We start from the raw sequence: 21,796 nt of genomic DNA on the forward strand, positions 1-21,796 counted from the left end.
CATCCAAGTGAAAGTTACCCCTTAAACTCAATCCTTTGGAAAGTTGGATATGTTTTTGTTTTTATTTATTTATTTATTTATTTTTGGCGGAACCGGTGATTGAACTCAGGCCCTTGCATTTGCCAGGGAAGTGCTTATTCCACTGAGCCATCTCCCCAGCCCCGTGTTTGTTTTGTTTTGTTAACCTTATTAGTACATGTTGGCAATACATTATGTTTGCTTTTTTTATGTGGAGTTGGTACATGTACATAACACATAATTTCTTCCTGCATCTTGATTTGCTCCCCGTTTCCCCTCCCTACATCTCTTGATCCCCTTCCCACTTGAGAAAGACTATTTCCCTACTTCCTGTTATTTATCTTTTATTTTGCTCTATTTATAATTTGGATTCCTCATGTAAGAGAAACCATATGATATGAAGCTTGTGTGATTTATTTCACTTAACATTATGGTCTCAAGATATATCCTTGTACAGATTATTCCCCTTTATCTTTCTCCATTGCAGAGTAAAGTCCATCATGTATAAATACATTTTCTTTGCCCATTCATCTGTTAGACATACTGTATAGGCCATTTCCAAGGTTTTAATACTATGAATTGTGCTGCTGTAAACATGGGGGTATGCATGTGTCACTGTAATATGATGCCTTTAACCCTTTCAGAAAGATACCTAGAAGGGGAATAGCTGGGTCAAGTAGAATTTCTAATTTTAATTTTTGAGGAATGTCAATACAGATTTCCACAGTGGTGGTAGAGTTTACATTCCCATCAGCAATGTAGAAAGATTCCTTTTTTCCCTTACACCTCACAGGCCTTTCTTACTATTTAACTTCTTGATGGTGACCATACTTTCTGAGATGGGATAGAAGGTCCATGTTGTTATAATTTGCATTTCTTTAATGGTCAGTGATGTTGAACACTTCTTTATTTATTGGCTATTTTTACTTCCGTGAAGTGTTGCCCATTTTTTGATCAGAACTTTTATTTGGGGAAGACTATGATCTTTTTTAGTTCTTTATACTATGTATTCTAGATACTAGTTCCCTGGCTGAAGAATAGCTGGAAATTTTTTCCTATTCTGTAGCTTGTCTTTGCACTCTGTTATTTCTTTTGCTGTGCAGAAAGCTTTCAATGTGATATGATTCCATTTGTTAATTCTCAGTACTATTTCTTGTGTAACCAGTATTGTGTTCAAAAAGTCCTTGCCTACACCTGACTTCAAAAGTTTTAATTATTTTATCTTCCAGCAGGTTAAATGTTTGTTTTTAACATTTAGTTATTTGATCCATTTTGATTTTAGTTTAATTCATGGTAAGAGATATGAGTCTAGATTTAGTCTTCTGAATATGGATAACCAGTTTTCCCAACACCACATACATGTTTTAAAAATGCAACCACCTCTTCAAAACAATTTTTAGAATATCCTTTTTTCCGAATGGCTTTCAAACTATCACTTATTTCCTTTATATAAGCTGTGTGACTCATTTTAGAAATCTCTCTTAAGGTCATAAATATTCTTATCTTGTATGCTATATTAATTTTCACATTTAAACCTAAAAATATACCTAAACTTGTTTTTTGTGTGTAGTATAGGGTAAGAGAAAATTGCCCCCAGGGATTATTTACCAGGCAGACACCAAAATTATTTGGGTTGCTCTGTTACTACTCTTTATTTTTTCTCCATTTGGTGTGCTCCTGAGCACTAGGCTCTTAGCTTTCTGTCTTCTTGCACCCCTCCTATGGTGTGGTGCTGTAGGACAAAGCCAGTAGTAGCCCAAGTCCCAAGCTAAGAAAAGCAGAGAGAGTGCTGTTGTACCTTGTGTGCTGTGTGTAGCCGCAGGTGCCTGCAGGAGGACCTGCAAGACTCCAGCAGGCCCTGGATGATCAGCTCAAGTAACCACAGTCTGTCTATCTGTTTGAACTCAAATCCCCCAAAGATGGGAGCTTCCTGGCCAACGTCATTACTCGTCAGTGGGCCAAACGTCGGACACTTCAGTTCCTAGTAAATTCCTAGTCAGCCATGTTTCTTTAGGTAGGTGAATGAGAGAGTGACCCAACTACTCTGAGCCTTTGTTAGTACCTTCATAAACAGAAACCCTTGGCTTGGAGTGGGATAAGGATTGGATAGTGCAGTGTCTGTGACGTGGGAGAGCACGTGGCCTAGTGTGGCTTGTCATCTCTTGCTCTGCAGCCTGTCATGCCCAGCTGCCGAGGTTTCTGACAAGTGTAAAGATCCATGGCCACGCATCTGTGAGACATCAGTCTCTCTAGCCGCCTTCTCCTCTCATCTTGGGCCCCACAGATTCGGTAGCTCTTCTTCCCAAGGGAAATCACTTGTTTCCACCTATGTAACATATGAGTGCAAAAATGTTTAATTGAAATGATGACATTTTTTGTGCCATATTGAATTGGTGAGGGTTCATGCTGTTTGGTCCAGTGCTTCCACCTCTAAGGCCTGTCCCATAAAAGGAGGCTTGGAGTAGGGTGTGGACTGTGCCTACAAAAGTCCACCTGAAGCCACGTGCGCTGGCACACAGTCAGGCCAACCCCGAGAGACTGAGGCCAAGAACCAAAGGTTCAAGCCCTTCCTGAACAACTGAGCATGACCTTGCCTCAGCATTTTAAAAAATATATTATTTTTTTAAAGGACCAGGGATATAACTTCCTGGCAAGGTCCTAACTCAGTCTTCAGTGCCAGAAAAAAAACAGGAAGGAGAAAGAGAAGAGAAAGAAAAAAAAAATTACAGCAAAAGAGTAAAGAAAAATGGTGAATGTATCAGGAGGCTTCTGGTTTCCTCAGTTATGTCATCTCTACAGAGAGGAATATTATATATCTTGGAATGTCTGAAGTAGATCTAAGTTGTATTGTTCGGTCAGGGCCCAAAGACAAAGCCATATTTGTAGTATATAGAAATCTTAAACAAAAAGTGTTGCTGGGAAGGGATTCTGCAGGAGGAAGTGAAAGAGCCTAACTTTGGATTATATCCCCACTTGTACTTTTTGAATTTTGCAGTGTATTACAGAGCATACTATGTATAAATTGAATAAGCCTTGTACTATCATTACACCAGGAAATGCATGATGAGATTAAAGTTCAAGTGCTTAAGTATTGCTTCTTTAGATTGAGTCAGCCTGCTACATGTTTATCCACGATAGGCATGTTACTATCCTTTGACGTTTGATCACGTGTAAAATAGGGCAGAAGAAGGATTTGAGGCCTGAACCCTGGGTCTCTTGCCATCGTCCTATGAACAGGCACTTGTCAACAGTGTGCATGATATGTGTATATGGTGATTCTGATGAACAGAGAAAGCTGCTTAAATAAATGGTATGCAGGAACTTCATGATATGTGTGTACATTTATTTTCTAGATGCTCTGTTTACGTACTGGAATAAGGCTTCGACATCTGAACTTATGGATTTTTTTACAATATCTGAGTGAGTTATGTTTTGTTCTCTCGTTGCTTCTTGATTTTTTCCTGGTGTGAGGAACACTGAAGTTGAACCAGGAAAGTAGTTTGTGTCACATCCTCCCTTACTAGGCTCTCTGTTCTGGACGTGGCCCAGCACCCGTGTTCAGGACTTACAAGCAAGTAAATAGTACTCAGCCTTCTATTGTTGCAGATAAATATATTGTAGATAAGCGATGTCTACATATGTGGATATCTCAATAAGGTAATGCAAAATTTATTCACTAAAGTAAACAGACAGTGGTGTTCTAAGTTGCATCTGGTACTCGTATTATCCATTTTATCTCTTCAGTGTAAGTGCCTGATGTCTTTCAAACTCTTTATTTTTAGAAACAGATCCACAGTGCCTTAACCAAATTTGATAGAGGCAGATGATTTTTCAAGTTCAGAATATTTTTTATTTTTGAAAAATTTACATATAGAGCAGTATATCACATAATAATCCTAACAGTACTTTATACAGCACTCCATAGGCAAACACATTATTATATCTATAATAAAAAGAGAAAGAAATTCTGCAGTTTCTTTAAGAAGCTTTATGCCTGTTCATTTGGGTCATATTTTATACAAGCTTATATAGACACTTGTTTTAAAACATTGTTATTTATTTATTTATTTATTTTTTTTTTTTTGGTACCAGGGATTGAACTCGGGGCCTTGCACTTGCCAGGCAGGTGCATACACCACTGAGCTATCTCCCTGGCCAACATTGTACATTTTGGAATCCTAAGTAAAAGGCTATGCTCCTGGGCCTCTAACAGGAGCTTGGTGCATAATAATGGTTCATAGACTCATGCCTACTCACTCTGCTGAGTTAAAAGAAGTTTTTATGTGGTACCTTAGAATAAAATGAGCACCAGAGGACTCATTGTTCCAACTATCTCTCTCTTTTTTTTTTTTTTTTTTACCAGAGATTAAAGGACCTTGTGCTTGCCAGGCAAGTGCTTAAGCCACTGAGTTAACTACCTCTTAATAAGTGATTTAAATAAAAAATAATAGTTTTGGGCCAGCAAAATAGCTCAGTAGTCTAAAGCACCTGCTTAGGCAAGTGCAGGGACTGCGATTCAATCCCTGTCACCACATGCCACGCCAGCCCCACCCCCAGAGCTGGCTGAGCCTGCCACAAAAAAGCTCAAACATTGTATTTCTTGACAAATAAATACCAGGAAGAATGAGATATAAGAAAAGGAAATAATTCTACATTTCCAAAAAAAAAAAAAAAAAAAAAAAAGGTTTTGTGGATATATTAAAATAAAGTCAAAAACTATGTACTTTATGTCTATAGAAAGCCAGTCCCTGAACTTGAACCAAAATAGAGAACTCCTTCTATAGCTCTGAATGAGGATAAATAAGCACTTAGAGCAATAGTATGGTCTCTAGCATATCCTTGAGCCAGTTGCCAGGGTATACCTGCCAGTGCTTAGTGACCAATAGTCTGGCCGGGCATGGTGATGCACACTTGTAACCCCAGCACTCAGGAGGCTGAAGCAATAGGATCATTGCAAGTTCGAGACCAGCCTGGGCTACAAAGTGAGCTCAAGGCCAGCCTGAACTTCATAGTGAGATCCTGTCTCAAAAAGAGCGATAGTGCATTAGCCGTGGCCTTTGTTCTTAGGTGCTCCCCCAGCCACCACCATACTGGTAGCCACACAGCACAGGGCTTCCCTTTCAGGTTTATCATTTCTGTGTCTGAATTTGTTGTTGTAAATAGGCTTAAAGAAAACAGTGTAGTAGAAGTAATTTTATCATCACATTCCCTAATATTCTTTCATCCTTCCCACAGAGTCTGTTTGCACCAGTTCCAGTACATGGGGAAACGATACATAGCCAGGTACTGTGGGGCATTCTGGTTTGAAATGATGTATTTTCTGTGTTTCTGGGGTCCGAATGTGTGAAAATGGTCGTCTGTGGTCACTGGCAGGTAGAATTCCCATAAGCAGCCCTGAAGATAGCTGGCCGACCTTGCGTTGCCACCGTGGAGTGAGGGAACCCTCTCATTGGCTTCCTGCCTTCCTTCTGTCTTGTATGTGTGTCTCATGCTTCTCTCCTGGAAACACTGTCTTTAGTGGCCTGTTGCCACGCTTCGCTCCAGTTCCTCCCACATCTCTGTTGTCTCCTCTCTTTAACTTTGTTCGTCTTTAGGTATTTTCTCTTCCCTCATTGATATCTTTTGTTCTCACTTTCAAAGGTCTTTTTGCTGTTCCTCCTTCCAGCTATGAAAGTACGAATTTCAGTCATTCTCTTTTCTTTGAGAGCGTTTTTATCCTATCTCAAATTGGTGTGGACTTCTTTCTCTTAAAGAGTCTTTTTCTAAAAGAAAAAGCTCTTATTTTGACTTGTGAATAATTGCTGTGTTCTTGTGTGACTGATAACTCCCCATTGCCCTGTGCTACATTCCAGAAGAGCTAGGAGCCCCTTGGTGAAGTGTGACCAGACAGCTCCTCCTTTGGGGGCCCCTCCTTACAAGCACATCATGTCCCTAGGAAGTTCTTCCTTCTGCCCTGTTGCCATTTAGTATGTGTGTTGTGAGCTACTCTGTGCTGGTGTGCATGTGGAGTCTTGTTCTAAGTGTCACGTTTTCTGTTGTTGTTTTTACCAATTTAAGTATAAGTAACCTGTGTGTGTGTATGCGCGTGTGTGTGTGTGTGTGGAGAGAGAGACTGTAATGCTTACTTGTAATTGAGATTTGTTTCACTTATTTATAATTCTTTTTCATAACAGTGGAATACAGTAGAGATTAATAGAACTTTTTGAGTGAAGAATTGGTTTATATATTAACATTGTTTTGTTCTAGTGTCATAAGTATATTGTCTCTTAAGAAAAGAGTGAGTTTTTAAAAAAAAAAAAAAAACAAATTTAAGGAGACTATTTTGTTCTTTCCTCTAATTAAAATGTTCTATTTTTGTTTCTAATTGAAATGTAAAGTTCTCTAATCTTAACTTTTATTTTTATCACAGCAGTATTTTTATGTTAAGTTTATGAATACCAAATGCAAGTATATACAAGGTGCCTTTTACCAATAACATATCTTCACTTTTATTCTCTTGGCCCCATGAAGATAGGCAAGCAGTATATTTTGCAATAGCGAAGTATTGTGCTGAGCGAGCTCCACGTCCTTTTTGTGGATACCGTCGCTTATGTCAAAACATTTGGAGACTATTGTGCCAGGTAGAACAAAATTCCTCAGAGATTAAAATGATGAATGTGGAAACTTAAGATTTCTGTCTTGAAAAACTTTCAGAATTGGTATTTGCAAACTGGTTAATTATTTTTCTGTGGATTTTTCTCATAAGATTTTAAAAGAAAATCTTCCAACTTTAAAAGCCCCTGTATATATTTGCATATGTGGACTACCTTACAAATAGATGGACAAAGGAAGATGGAGTAGAGATGGTATCACTTTGTTCTCTACAGTCTGGGAAGACATGTCCTACTTTATACAAACATTTTCATGGTCTCTGCTGCATGTAATAAAGATCCTGAGCCATAGTGTAAACATTGTCAGCATTTGCCGTTCACAGTGGCCCAATTATATGAACTCTGTGCCTTCTCCTTGTCACTTGGAAATCACCCAGCAGCATGCTGTCCATGCATGTCCCTGTTCTCCTACACACAGTAACACAGTGAGGGGCATGTTTGGCTCAAGGATGGGGGTTAGGTGTCATTTCAGCACTGGTTTCATTTTCTGTCTGCTCTGGTGATGGTACACAGTACAAAGTCAGCCGTTGGATTGCTAACCCAGATCACTTTTCTGTTTTCTCTACTTGACTGCTGACAAGTTTAACAAAGTCTGTGGCTCTTCTCCTTCCTGCTTGGGTAAGAATAAAGGTGTTAAAACTGCCTCATATAATCCCTCCCATTGCATGTTTGTTCTGTTTCTCCCAATGCATTTTAAAGTTACAAATATATGTATTTCTTTCATAACATGTATAATCTAGAAAGGCTTTCAATGTTTTGACAGTCGTCAGAATGTTGACCTTTAGCTCCACAGTGGAGTGATACTCAGTTTTTAAAGTCCCATCTCTAAAACACTTTCTAAAAATGGGAAGGACTTGCTTTGGCTTCATGTTTGCTTCTTCGTTGTCAGGTGCTTTGCTGTGAACTCTGTAAGAGCTGCCGCCTCTTCTTGTCTCCAGCTTCTTGGCTGCAGTCAGTCAGTGCGTGGCCTGCCTTCTCTGTGCCATGTCCTGGCTTTGCTAATACTTCCATCTCACTGCGGTGTAACACGTCTAACTTTTGCTTCTATCCCATTTCACTCATGTTGCAGGAACCAGGAGGGGTTGGGACCCATAGTTCATGTTCGAAAATCTCAGACATTGCCTGTTTCCCGTAACAGAACAGGAATGATGCATGCCAGATTGCAGCAGCTGGGCAGCCTGGATAACTCTGTCACTTTTAACCACAGTAAGTCCCATGACATACTCTCGTAACAGCCAGCCATCTCTCTGCCATCTCAGAGGGGAGAGCCTGCCACACCACACCACATCACCAATTTGATTTTTCTTCCAGCTCAAAGCAGTTAGGATGAAGAGTTCCTGGCACAGTTCCCTTACCTGGAGGAGTGTCCTCAGCACGGGGGAGTGACATAATGTGGAACACAGTCAACTATGGCACCAATCCTAAAAGCCCCATTCTCATAGCAAAATGTGGCAGGTTCAATAGCCACAGTCTTGGTACTTTAAATTTTATTTGGATTCTTTTCCTGTAACCACTTTATCATTAGTTTTTCCCTGTACCTCCTGAGAACATCTGGGACAGATTCTTTTTGCTACTCCAGATTTTGTGCATGTAATTGATCAAGTGTCCACATTCTGACACTCCAGATCTGAATGTATGTTAATCCTTACACCACTGTGAAAACTTTAAAGCCCGTGAATCAATTTGTGAGGGTGTGCAAAAGCATCCAGTAACAAAGTGACTTTTTCTGTGTTTTCAGTGTGAGAAAGATATCAAGTGTGCTTGGAATTTCTGTAGACAATGGTAAGATTTAATCAGGTTGAAGTCTGCTTATAAGACTGCTTCACTTGCAAACCAAGACTTTCATTCATCCTGCCTTCCTAACTTTGAGGCTTTTCTAACTTCACAGTAGAGTTTCTGTCAAAATATAGGAGCATATTTTGAACTTACTTTTATCAGTCACCAGATAAAATGGCATTGTGTGAGCAATGTCCATATTTCATCTGCTTAAGGGTTTCTCAAAGGAGAAATCCTAAAAGATAGCAACTGTGCAGCGTATGAAAAACTAATATGACCATCTCTAGGTCTCATCCATTGGTGTTGTGTTCTCTAAATTGTCCCATCTCCTTTCTAAACATGATGTGGCTAGATATTGTGGTATTTTAGACAATGACCTGTTCTTATTCAGAGTGTTGTCTTTAATTATGATTATTAATCTCTTCCAGTCATTTCTAATCATGAATTCTATTCCCTGTGATTTTTCATCTTTCTAAAAATAGTTTAAGGCCAGGAGTTAAGATCCTCATGAGTTTAAGGCCAGCCTAGGCTACATAGTGAGTTCAAGGCCAGCCTGAACTACATAGTGAGACCCTGTCTTTTAAAAAAAAGTTTAAGACAACTGAGGGTCCAAAAGGTAACAGTTCCCCACACTTCTTCCCAAGCTGTGTCCATTGTAAGGGGCATGCATAGTCTGACTTTATAAAAGTCTAGATTTAATTTAAATAAGCATCATGTCACTCTGCACACATTGAGTTGACGGTTAGAAAACAGTGATTTAAAACACTGGTTTTGAATTCTGTACTTAATGTAGAATGTACAACGAGTGATAAATTTAAGGTTGCAGTGCTTGGCTTTTCAAACTCTTTGTGGCACCTTTTCTGGCTCTGAGGACAAGGACTTAAAACAATAGAACTGAGTTATTTTTATTTTCATTTCCAATATAGCAACAAAATTCAATGTTCAGTGGTACACTAATCTACCCAACTCCTTGTCCAGATAATCTACATGACACAGCCTAATTCAGTATCAATTGAAATGAATGCTTAAACTTTGAAGCATTAAAAAAAAAAAGCACATGTAAATGTAATAGTTCATGCTTGGGAGGCTGAGGCAGGAGGGTTGCCATGGGCTCAAGGCCTACCTGAACTGCATAATGAGACCTATTCTCAAAAAAAACAAAACAATAAAAAACAAGCAGTTCAAGACCCTGTATCCAAAGGGCTGACAAGATAGCTCAGCAGACTAAATGCCTACTTAGGGCATATAGGGATCAGGATTCGATTCCTGACACCACATGCCATGCTGCTGAGCTGGCCACTGAGTCCCGGTCTGGTGGCAAACACCTGTAATCCCAGTCCTGGGGAGGCTGAAAACAGGAGGATCGCTACGAGTCTGAGCTGCGTGGAGACCCTGTATCAAATACATTTTTTAAAAAACAAAACAAACAAAAAGACCTACCTCCAAAAATAACCATTTAGGAAACTTACAGACCAAACAAAAATGTAGTAAATAATCAAAACACGAAGGAACAACTTTAATCCCTTCTGATATGCAGAAGCTCTTCCTACTGCAGATGGAGTTCATGGAGAAGAGAGACAGCTGGGTGCGTGCACTGCCAAATGCCGTGCTGTTAGCGTGGCTGAATCCCATTCTTTCTCTCTGCTGCCCACAGAGAAGCCTGTCTTCTCTGCCTCTTTCCTCTCCAGCTCTCAACTCGATTTCCTTTTGTCTGTTCTCAATGGCCCTCTGTCCTCAGTTACCTTTTCTCTCCGCTTTGTCAGGAAGCATAGTATTGCTGACTCGTTTAGACTACCACTTTTCCACAATTCCTCCTCATTCCAAATTGGTTCTAAAGTCTCCTCTAAGTCATTCCATTTTCTAGAGCTCAGTGGTCCTGTCCATCTCTAATTCTGAGTATGTGTTTGGCTGGCTTCAGCCTTCTCTGCTACCTTTTTGGGCTCTTAAGTGATCACCTCAGCCAAAAACTATAGGGAAGCAGTGTGTATAACTATGTGTACACGTGTTCTTTTGTGAGCCTGCATCCTTGTTTATATCTGTATCTACGTATTTTATGGGCAATTATGACCATATGTCTCTTTTTAAAAATCCTACTTAGTAGTAAACACAGTACCTTCTATTGAGCCAACCAATATGATATAGATTTAGTATGTGAGACCTGCCATGGATAACACAGGTTTAAGATGAATTTATTTCATAAAAAGAAAAAAAAAAAAAATAGGAAGAGTCCATGCATGTCAGACCTCAGTTTGACCAGCAGGCAGCAGCAGAGGCCAGTGAGCAACATGACCACCTATAGCTGTGCCCATCTAAGGCCTCAATGCAGTCCTGAGTCCCCAGGGGATACAGGATATAGGAGAGGATACCGTATGTGCTGCACATAAAACTCTGGGAGGGGCTTAATCTTGTTCTTTAGTTTTGGTAGAAAGTCATGAAAATGACAAATTCTGGAGCAACCAGATAGTCCTTTAACTATCTGAAGAACTGAAACAACAGATTTGTTATTGTCCAGCCATTTGAACAGATCTTTAACACCCTCAGACATTGACCTACTCATTTTAACTTAGTCATTGTTTTATCAATAGAGATTTGTGTCAACAGGCAAATAAGCCATACATGTACATGCATAAATAAAGCAACATTTTGTATTTACTTGGTATAATATTTTTCTAGGAATATCCTCATCTTGTTTGCATGTTAATTTATATTTCCACTGGTGTGGTAGGAGGAGAAGCCGGCTAGGAACATGTGAAGAAATTCTCTATTTCATGTAACCCAGTGTAAGAGGCAGTTTAATATCACTGGGTTACGTTGCTGTAACACTACTTCAGGTTGGTGTTGGAGTCTCACTGGGCTGCCCAGGAGGGACCTGTGCACTGCCCATTCTCAGCGGCCCATAAAGCCAGCGTGGGCACTGGGAGCTGGGTTGTGAACACAGCACGGATGAGGCCTTTCGGGATTCCGTCCTGGTCACTTGAGTACTGTGTGACAGGCTGAATGACATGGCTTGTGGCGCCTTCCTTAGCTCTGAAATTTTGATACCTATGAAGCATAAGTAAGCAAGTGAATATAATGATAAGTAATTTATTTTATTGAATATAATATAAATTGATACATGAAATAACATGAAAAATGCAGAGAATGCATGCATCTCTAAATTAAAATTAGTACCTTTCAAAAAAACTTTTCAACTATACATGATACAGTTTTTTGGGTAAAATGTACCTCAGTGTTAAATATTAATACTGAAGATAGTAAATTAAATGTTTATGAACCTCTTATTTCCTTTCCACATTTCTGAGGTTTGTTCTTAAACATTTTCTAGATTTCAGAAATCAGGTGTATGTATCTTAATAGTGCATTTAATATGGCAGTCTGTCATTAATTAGTGCTTCTTGCTACTGCTAGGGTCTTAGAGTTGGGCAAGTCAGGTATAGTACCTATTTAAAGTCAGCCATTTTAATGTCCTTAGTCCTTCTATGCCTAGTGTTCCATTTTTGGAACAGCACATAACAATGGAGCATATAAACGATTTTGCCAGCTAGCCAGATAGCTCAGCAGACTAAAGCCCCTGCTTAGGCAGGCACAGGGACCAGGTTCAATCCCCAGTGTGCCATGCTGGCCCCACCCCCAGGGTGTGCTAAGACAGGGATTGAGACTGAGTGTGGTGGTGCATGCCTATAATCCCAGTACTTGGGAGGCTGAAAACAAGAAGATGACTGCAAGCCCAACTGGTGTAGTGAGACCTTGTACTAAATACTTTAAAAAAGTTACATTCTTTGGATTCTTGATCTTTGAATTTTTGTATATAACATATATAAATTTTGTGCAAAAAATTAGCTAGCAACCTTTAGCATAAATGATTAAAGAGAGCTCTAAAGTAAAATGTGTTGTGTGGCTATACTAATAGTTTTAGGACTGTTCTCATACCATTTTCAGACACTGTTGAACATTAGGTTGTGGTATTTGACAGAGAATGCGGATGGCATGATACCTACCTAGACTTTGCCTACAAATTGTTTGGAGCTGACTTCTTTTCTCTGTGTTTGATCAAATTGCAAAGCATGTGATTTTTGCCTTAGAATATTATTCCTGATTCGGAACTCTACCCCTTGCCCATCTGTAAAGAAAAACGTTTTTAGCCACAGTAATGTGAGAGGGAATAAATAATAGATTGTATAAGTGTTGGCCATTTTTTATATTTTGCATAAATATTTTCACTTAATAAAGCCATATATTATGAACTAAAATAAAATATCTAAGGAAGTATATCTACATTTGGGGAATCCATTTAGCAAGAAGATTCCTGGTCATTTAATATTTATATATTTTCTCATACATTTACTATTTTCCTAGATGTATATTATGGTCCAGAGAAAAAATAATAAGAATTTTGCTTTTATAAAGGAAAAGCAGCTATAAAGATGAAAGCACTTCCTGTGAGATTGTGATCTGATTTGCTCTCTATCACACACATCCTCTGATAAGCAGAAAAGGTGTGTTGCTGTGGTTGGGCTTTTGCCTAGCCACCATGTCCCCTCCAATGTCAAACCAGCAGGAAGGGGGAAGTAATTTACAGATACAGTCACCATTATTAAGTTGAGCTATTTGGATAAGATGTATTTACTGACTAGAATAATGCTAATTAACTGTAGCATGACAGATGACATAAAGTAGGGATTCCCTATTTTGGCCCCTCTGTGTTCAAAATATCTCCAGATTTTAGAGTGTCTTTTGTCAGAGTAAGAATGGAATGACAATTGTGTGAATTTGAGCAGTGAGTCCTAAGAACTGTAAAGCAATTTCTTGGCACACATGCCAGAGAAAGCATGTCCCTTCCCTATTGTCCATGTCTGCCAAGGATGGAAAGATCTAGGCAATGCTCCGAGGCACCACTGCCCCCTAGTGGGAGTGTGTCTTGTTCTTACTTGTTGGACTCTTTCTGCCTTCCAACAATTATGTCTCCTAAGACCACTCTCAGATTTACTAATTTTGTTTAATTTTACTGTGTTGATCTGTAACATGGTGATTGTTGATTAAAATCTCTCATGTACAACTTTGCTCCAGGTCTTGGAACATGCTGTCTCTTACCTCAGTGATGGGGACAATGTTTCAATATACTGCCATTTATTTTTAGGATTTAAAAAAGTAATAGTAGCTCCATGGCTTGTAATTTTCGAGATGAAACTGTTTAAGGAAAATTAAAATATGCCATATTGTGGATAAAAGGATCATTTGTTTCAGAGTCTCACTGTTCTATAGAGAATGGTGATGCATAATACCTACTTAATATTATTCAGACAAAGGCAGATTGATTTCTATGTAAATCTACATAAATATGTATCTTTCTGCAAAGGAGATTAGAAAAATAATATTGTGGCATAATATCTTAGAAATTTTGTCATTAGCAAATTTCATGTATGTATACATAAGTATATAATAATTAGCATTGCCAAAATCTAATTTTTTAATTCTACCAGGCTTTTATCCAGGAGCAAATAAATTCTGTGGCAACTCCTCAGTGTTTGGCCATCTCATTTATTAGTTACTTACTTGCACTTAACCAATAGATTTGCTAAAAAAAAAAAAAAAGAGGAAAGGGGAGTTCTCTGCACAGGAAAAAATTAAAATTACCTCCAGGGCAGGTTTCTTGTTATTGTAACCCAGACTAAAAACTCATTTGGAGATATGGCAGCCCTCCATAAAGGACCAGCCTGTGTGAAAACTTTGGTTGGACTAATAGCAGGTGTTGTGTTTTCTGTTGTTGGTGGTGTTTGGTTTTTGGTGATTTTTTTGAGAGTCCACTCTTAGCATAGTTTGTGATCATTTTAACAATAATCATCAATCTGTCTTTTTTTCTCTTTCATTGTCTCTGTCTTACCAAACCTCATCTAATGAAAGAATGCTTTGGCTTATATACAGTTGATATTAGTAACGCAGGCATCCATGTTGCTTACCTTTGGGGAAGAAAGACAGATAGAGCTAACATGCTGCCAGTGTTTGATATACCCTCATTCCATCAGGATGCTGGCTCTGACAGAGTGGCAGCGATGTGAGTCAAAGATACTGAAGCTCAGAGCCCCCTTTATAGAAGCAACTCTGTAGCTTTGAAAAACTTTCTTGTAGCCTTTTTAAAATATCCTAGAATTTATTAGTCATAACGTCTTTCCAAAGTTCTTTCTTCTGTCCTGATAATTTACATTATGTAGTACCCTGGACTAGAAATTTGGATGAAGGCTCTTATTTTTCCCATTTGTGGTCTCATGGAAGTTCCTAGGTTTTCCGTACTTTATTTTCCTGATCTAGATACAAAATGTCCTCCTCTTTGGAGTGTTAAGAAAATTACCAATTAATAAGTATTGATTTATTTTCACTCCTTGGAGAAAGACATTACATTGTGTTTTATTATATCTTTCTATATAATCTAGACCAATACTATAACATCTTTGCATCCCTATACATATTTCTGTTAATGCATACCATTTCATAACTTAATATCTCAAACTGTATGTCAAACTGTATTTGTATCAGTACTAAATTGGTTTTGTAGCCACTATAGAAAAAGTTTGTATTTAAATTATGTATAATTAAGCTAAATTTACATGACAGTTTCTTTCTTTTCTTACACATTTCTTTCAGACATGTTGGCTTTTATGCTTTTACCAAAGCAAGTAGAAAACTTCATAATACAGTCAACTCTTGATTATCATTGATGAATGTAACTAGTAATACAGTTAGTGACTTGATGTTTTTATAGCATTCAGTGTATGCCAGACACTATTGTAGGAACTTCACAGTTAATGGACTTGATCCCAGTACCACTCTTTGAGGTAGAGAGTAGATACTCTTATTATCTCCTTTCTGAAGATAAGAAACTGAGTTATAAAGAAGTGGAATAACTTGCCCACATTTACACACCTCAAAAATGGTAGAGCTCAGTTCTACAGCCAGCAGCCTGAGCTCAGGCTGAGCTTTGTGCTAAGCTGCTGCCTCTGCCTACATGGGGAACTTGGGAAATCCCACCCTCCGTTTGCAGTCCCTCCATTCTGACAGCTCAGTCAAGAGACCTTTCCTGGCTCCACTGCTTACTACCTATGTGACTTTAAACATGTTAATTAGCCTTTCTATGCCCCATTTCCTTACTTAAAAAAGTTTAATAAAGCAAAAACTTCATAGGCGTGTTGAGGGATTGAACAATACATGTAAATTTCCTAGATGCATGGTTATACATAACAAACATCCATAAATGTTTGTTTTCATTTCCCTTTCTGAATTAAAGAAGACTTATAATTAAATTTGTTAGTACCAATCCTCAAACACTAAACAGGGAGACAAGGCTTCAGAAGGAACTTTCTATAGATAACCAAAAGTTGACTGTGATTCTTCCATCCCACCAGACTTGCTATGTGAACCACTAGGCAGTAACCCTGTGCTGTAATTCATGCAGGCTATGGCCACTCGGATGCAGATGTTCTTCACCAGTCACTACTGGAAGCCAACATTGCTACTGAGGTTTGCCTTACAGCTCTGGACACACTGTCTCTATTTACACTGGCATTTAAGGTTCGTATTAAATAGCATTCATGGTCAGTTTTAAAAACTCAACTAGCACAAACTTATGACATTGTATGTTTACTTCAGTAATTAGTTTTTGCTACTGTAAACATTAATCCATAAATTCTATAATGAAACCATTCCATGGTTTGAATTCTCTGAGATATAATAAAACTCAGCTGGTTTCTATATACAACATGCTTGGAAATGGTGGGAAAAGTCTCTGGTGGTGGTAGCTCTTGGGTAGAAAAAAAAATTACTGGAGGAAACTAGGCATTGCTAAACCCTCAAGATTATGAATATGGGAACATAATCAGGCATTTCTATCTTGAATATCTTTAAACATGACTAAGTATTATAGCAATTAACAGATAGTAATAGGTACTGATAGTGAGAGGAGTGATAAATAAAACTCGTAAGTTTAAAAATATTATGTGTTACTAAATTAATATTTCAGGGATAGAAAACAAAAAGTTTTTTTTTTTTTTTTTTTTGGTCTTGTTTTTAGGTTTTAGCAAATAATATTCTAGTAGTTAAAGATGGAGTCTTGACACTAATTTTCCTTATATCTACATATAATGTACATCTTTACTAGGGAAGTGAAAAGAGTGGCCTCTGGTCCTGTCACTGTACTTTAATATGCCCTTTTACTCTCTTTAGTCACACCCCTCATGAAATGGGACTTCTCATAGAGTGGCTCTCAGAGCAAGGTCTCCAGCTATAGCCCCTGAGAACTCTTCAAAATGTGATTTCTATGGCCCCAGCCCAGATGTACTCAATCAGAAACTGCCTATGAAACTCAAGCCCTACAGCTTGAGAACCATGGTTCTATTGGACCCATCATAAAGGACTTTAAAGTCTTATTTTCTCTTGGGTAGTTTAAGGGTCTTGTGTATGAGGGCTAGCAAGATAGCTCAGTGGACTAAATGCCTGCTTAGGCAAGTGCATGGGCCAGGGTTCAATCCCCTACACCACATGCTAAGCGGGCCCCACCCCTGGGTGTGCTGAGCCAGCCACTGAGACCTGGTGTGGTGGTGCACACCTGTAACGCCAGTGCTGGGGAGGCTAAAAATAGGATCACTGTAAATCTGAGCTGCATAGTGAGACTGTACCAAATATATACAAAAATAAAATAAAGGTCTTATGTACATATGCATGAGGTTCAGAATGTAAATGGCTGGACTTGTGCACATGTAATGATGCTAAACATGAATCGTTAGTCCAGAACAGCAGTAACAACATTTTTCTTTGCCTGGGCCCTGCCATGTGAACAGGCAAGAAACTGAAGGTGAGAGCTGGCAGGAACAGGCACATGGGCAAGCAGGGCACACATAGCACAAGCATCACACGCAGCACCCATGAGAGTGGTGACAGTTTTCTCACTGGTCAGCCTACAGTTCTCCGGGGTCCTTCTTTTTGCCTGCTGAATATTCCGGAAGTTATTTGCCTGGCTTCCCAGGTCTCCAGAAGTTCTTGATCCCAAGAAATGGCATCTCATGATTCCTAATGAAAGCTTTCCATGGCATTTATGGACTGAATTAATATCTTTAGGGAAAATACCTAGAGTTTCTTACCTGTGAGATTGGAAAAGGAGAATCAACCTCATGGGTGATGAATGTTGAATGAGCTGACCTAGAAAGGACTTTCCATATTCCTAGCACTGTATGCTGAATTTTTATTCCATTATATTACTTAATATAAGAGTCTTTACTCCTTCAAATGAGGCATTTTACATATTAGTGTAAATGAGTCTTAATTTCATTCTTGCCATTCTTGAGATCAGATTACAGGCACATTAAACCCTGAAAATAAGCAAAAACCTTGAGAGAGAGGAAGGGTAGAAAAAAATTTTTACTCAAGTAAAACTTAGAATATTTCAGGGTCTTCTCAGTTTTTCAAAGAACTCTTCTGGGTAATTCCATCAAAGAGTGCTAAGAAAATGAAATCCTACTTTCAGATTCACCAACCATAATTAGAAAAGTAAATGGATTGTAAAAAGCAAGGCTCCTAAACTGTGGCTTCTAGGAAAACTGGTATTTAAGGCAAAACAGGTACATGGTTCCCTGAGCACTGGAGTCAACATTTGTGGGCAGGAAGGCGGGTGGAGGTGAATAGCTTCTTACAGTAGAAAATTAGATCATTCATTTAGTAACCATTCTCAATTTCTGATCTTTATACTGCTGCTCTTTCACATGATGTAATTTAATATACCTCAGTATTTCACGATACAAGGATCCCTGTGGTTCCTGCATGGCCAGCATGAAGCCCTGTGTTTGATTTCTGGTACCCACCCACCCCTCTCCTAAAAAAATATTCACTGTGAAATCAAGTATTCTACCAGCTGTGAGATATCTGTAAGACTTCAAAGGAAAGCAAAATTATTTGGGGCAGATTTGAGTTAGAATTTCTTTCCATTGATGATGTGATGTGCTTTTCTGAAACTATGACTCCAACTACAATTTGCTGTAGAAAAATTACTTAATATAAGTTATCTCTGTTTGGCCAGATTGTAAGATTGCTTGGGATACTAATCTCTTGACATTTTTGGTTACAATCCCTTTTGCCTGCTTGTGCAAAATGCATGCATGTGACTTTCCCAAACACCTTTGTTTTTTTAACAGTCTTATCATATTTTAGAGTCATGTTCTTTAGTGTCCATACATGTTTGGACATGCAGCTGCATGTTGGCTTCTTGCTGGGCAGTACCTGCAGCTATTGTATAGGTTTGGTTGCTGAGGGGAATTTTAGCTGACTGGGCTTCCAGAGTGATGAATTGATAAAAGATTTTCTGCTGAAATGAGGATATTTTAAACAGTGATTGAAGGCATTTAATTGTGATCATCTTGTTTTGTTTGATAAAATAAAATCCATGAAATGTTAAAATCCTACCAGCTACCTTCTACTCAGCTAGGCCAAAATACATGCCAGATACTTTTGATCTTTGCAGTACCTATGGAAGGTCAGTTTTAAAGTCACTGTTTTACAGATGGGAATGTTGAAGCTCAATTTACCTGTACAAATCCATGCCCATAAGTGATACCTGGCCAGAACATTGCCAGCCTGCTTCCCATGGCTCGGAATGCCTGAGAAGCCTATCTAGGAGAGAATCTCACTTTTAGAGGACTTGCTTCATATTCTTGCAGTATTTCCCCACCTATTGCACTGCTCTTCTATTGGAATTAAAGATGTCACAAACATCACCTCAATCAATTTCTAATGCATGTAAAAATAATAGAAGCCCTCTCAGTACAAAGCTATTGAATTTTTCTAGGAAGTTTATCCCCAAAGCATAAGTTTATTGATGCACACAGTCTGCCAAAAAAAATGTATACACACTTCAGGAAAAGAAAAGCTTTATTACCATGGGCCAGTGGTGCAGTGGATAATGTGTCTGCCTACGGACCAGAAGAAAAACTTTATTGAGACATCATGAAATTAATACAAGTTACTTTTGGCCTCCACAATTATAAGAAGTGCTCAAAGTGGTAGCCATCGGCTTCCAAACGTTAGTATTGACAGACTGCTGCTTAGTCATTGAGATTGTTGCACGTGCATTTTCAATTTCTTCTCTAATGCCTAGCAGTGTGGTGGGTTTTCTATGATATACAACATCCTCTAGGCCCCCCCCCCAAGGATAATACCATCTGTTGAAAAAAAAAAATGAGGGCTAGCCAGATAGCTCAGCAGATTAAAGCACCTGCTTAGGCATGCGCAGGGCCCGGGGTTCAGTCCCCGGTGTACTCTGCTAGCCCCACCCCCAGAGAGTGCTGAGACTGGGTGTGGTGGCATGTACCTGTAATCTTAGCTCTTGAGAGGCTGAAAACAGGAGAGATCACTTGAGTCCAATCTGTGGTGAGACCCTGTAGATCCTGTACTAAATACATAAGAGAAAAAAAAAAATCATGATACTATTGTTCTTTTCCTGAAGTTTTTTTTTTTTTCCATTTTTTTTTGGGGGGGGGTGGATGGACTTTGTATTTGCTCTACAAGAGCATTATGTTTTCCAGTAGGACTCATGGAAGAGTTTATTTAAATTGTAGGCTGTTACACTACCTGGAAAATGTAGTCTTTGAACCTGAAAACTGTGTTAAACCTCCTAAAGGTACCAGGTTTATTTCACTAATAATGCCATTGATGTGTGTTTTAAGAACCAGCTCTTGGCTGACCATGGACACAATCCTCTCATGAAAAAAGTTTTTGATGTCTACTTGTGTTTTCTTCAAAAACATCAATCTGAAACGGCTTTAAAAAATGTCTTCACTGCCTTACGGTCATTAATTTATAAGGTAAGTAGTTTCATCAGTGTAGGTCATAGCTCCTAGTCATCCCTTTCCTCTTATTGTCTGGAATTGAAGGAGACATCAGTTCAGTTCCACTGAGCAGTTACTTTGCTGTGCTATGCCTGTTCCTTGTGTGCCTTCCAGTTTCCCTCGACGTTCTATGAAGGGAGGGCAGACATGTGTGCTGCTCTATGCTATGAGATTCTCAAATGCTGTAACTCCAAGCTGAGTTCCATTCGAACAGAAGCCTCCCAGCTGCTCTACTTCCTGATGAGAAACAACTTTGACTACACTGGAAAGAAGTCCTTTGTCCGCACACACTTGCAAGTATGTGTGATTCAGTTTCCTAGCACAAAGTCACCCCCAGTGGAATTTTTGGTCGGGTGGGGGGTGTCTTCGTCAGATTTACCAGTTTACCTATGATGTTAGCCTCAAGGTCGAAATTCACAAAGTCTTTTTAGCTGACTGACTTTATTTCATGTTCCATTCCATAAAATGCTGACCTAGGATGTGTTTCTATTGGTAACTTGACATTTAAACACTGAATCAACTGCAACTAACTAAAATTCTATGTACTTGAGAAGTACAGCAGTACCTTGGTTTACAAACTTCTTTCGTTTTACAATTCTGGGGAAAATGGCTGTTTGTGTTTGTATGAAGAATATGACCATGGTCATACATTGACACCCAATGTAGAGTTTGCAAATAAAAGCAAAATTTTGCTGAATACTTTGGTTTGCAAACCAAATTGTTTGCCAACAGAAGTATTTGCAAAACAAGTTATTACTCTATTAGAACTTCTGTAAAGACACTTCGTAGTAAACATTTTAGGTTAGAAACAAAAGGCCCACAGTAGTTCTTTCTGTCCTGTATTTACAGACACATCTCCTATATCTTCAGGGATGACACATCCTAAATTCTCTGCTCTTAGACCTAGTGATAATGATGAGTCCTAAGTATTTTTGTAGACTTGTTATCAATGAATGCATGATAGTATTTCCTTCTTCATGTCTGCATTTATTCCTTATTTCATTGTAACAAAGAGCATGCTGAGATTTAAGGCACAGTCCTGAATTGAACAGATCCCTCTCCTGTACCTGTGGAGCATACAGTCTGTTCCAGACAAACCTAAAGCCCTTGTGGCATAGTGTGGCTAGAGCTGCCCTGCAGGAATGTGAGTGCATCATGAGGAACGTCTGGCTGGGGAGCAGGCATGGCTTCCTAGAGGTCATGAGGATGGATAGGGAATAGCTGAAGAGTAGCAGGCCATGGGTACACTATCGGAATTACCCAGCTAGGGACTGTGTGTATAGTATGGAGTTTAGAATATGGGTGACAAGTTAAGGAGAACACACTGTTAGGTATCCAAATGTTTATGTATTTGGAGATCTGTCTTGGACTCCAGTAGTAAGAATAGATCCTAGGAGTCTGGACCTTTCCTAGGGAGACCATTTCTCCTAGGACAGAGAGGACTGTGTCAGAGTGACTAGGGGAGGGATGATAACATTGGAAGTAAGA

At 38.9% G+C, this 21,796-nt stretch overlaps 1 protein-coding gene across 1 annotated transcript in view; it reads left to right on the forward strand.

Moving 5' to 3' along the window:
- Dock9 (dedicator of cytokinesis 9) overlaps positions 1–21,796 on the forward strand; it is a 191,133-nt gene that overhangs the window by 122,867 nt on the left and 46,470 nt on the right. Inside the window, exons 38-43 of the mRNA XM_023715194.1 lie at positions 3,372–3,438; positions 5,254–5,301; positions 7,738–7,874; positions 15,892–16,007; positions 20,147–20,284; positions 20,423–20,605. Coding sequence (XP_023570962.1) covers positions 3,372–3,438; positions 5,254–5,301; positions 7,738–7,874; positions 15,892–16,007; positions 20,147–20,284; positions 20,423–20,605 — 689 coding nt within the window. The remainder of the gene's footprint in view (positions 1–3,371; positions 3,439–5,253; positions 5,302–7,737; positions 7,875–15,891; positions 16,008–20,146; positions 20,285–20,422; positions 20,606–21,796) is intronic.

The sequence above is a fragment of the Octodon degus genome, unplaced genomic scaffold (genome assembly GCF_000260255.1).
Source record: "Octodon degus isolate 3935 unplaced genomic scaffold, OctDeg1.0 scaffold00039, whole genome shotgun sequence".
In the NCBI taxonomy this organism is placed as follows: Eukaryota; Metazoa; Chordata; class Mammalia; order Rodentia; family Octodontidae; genus Octodon; species Octodon degus.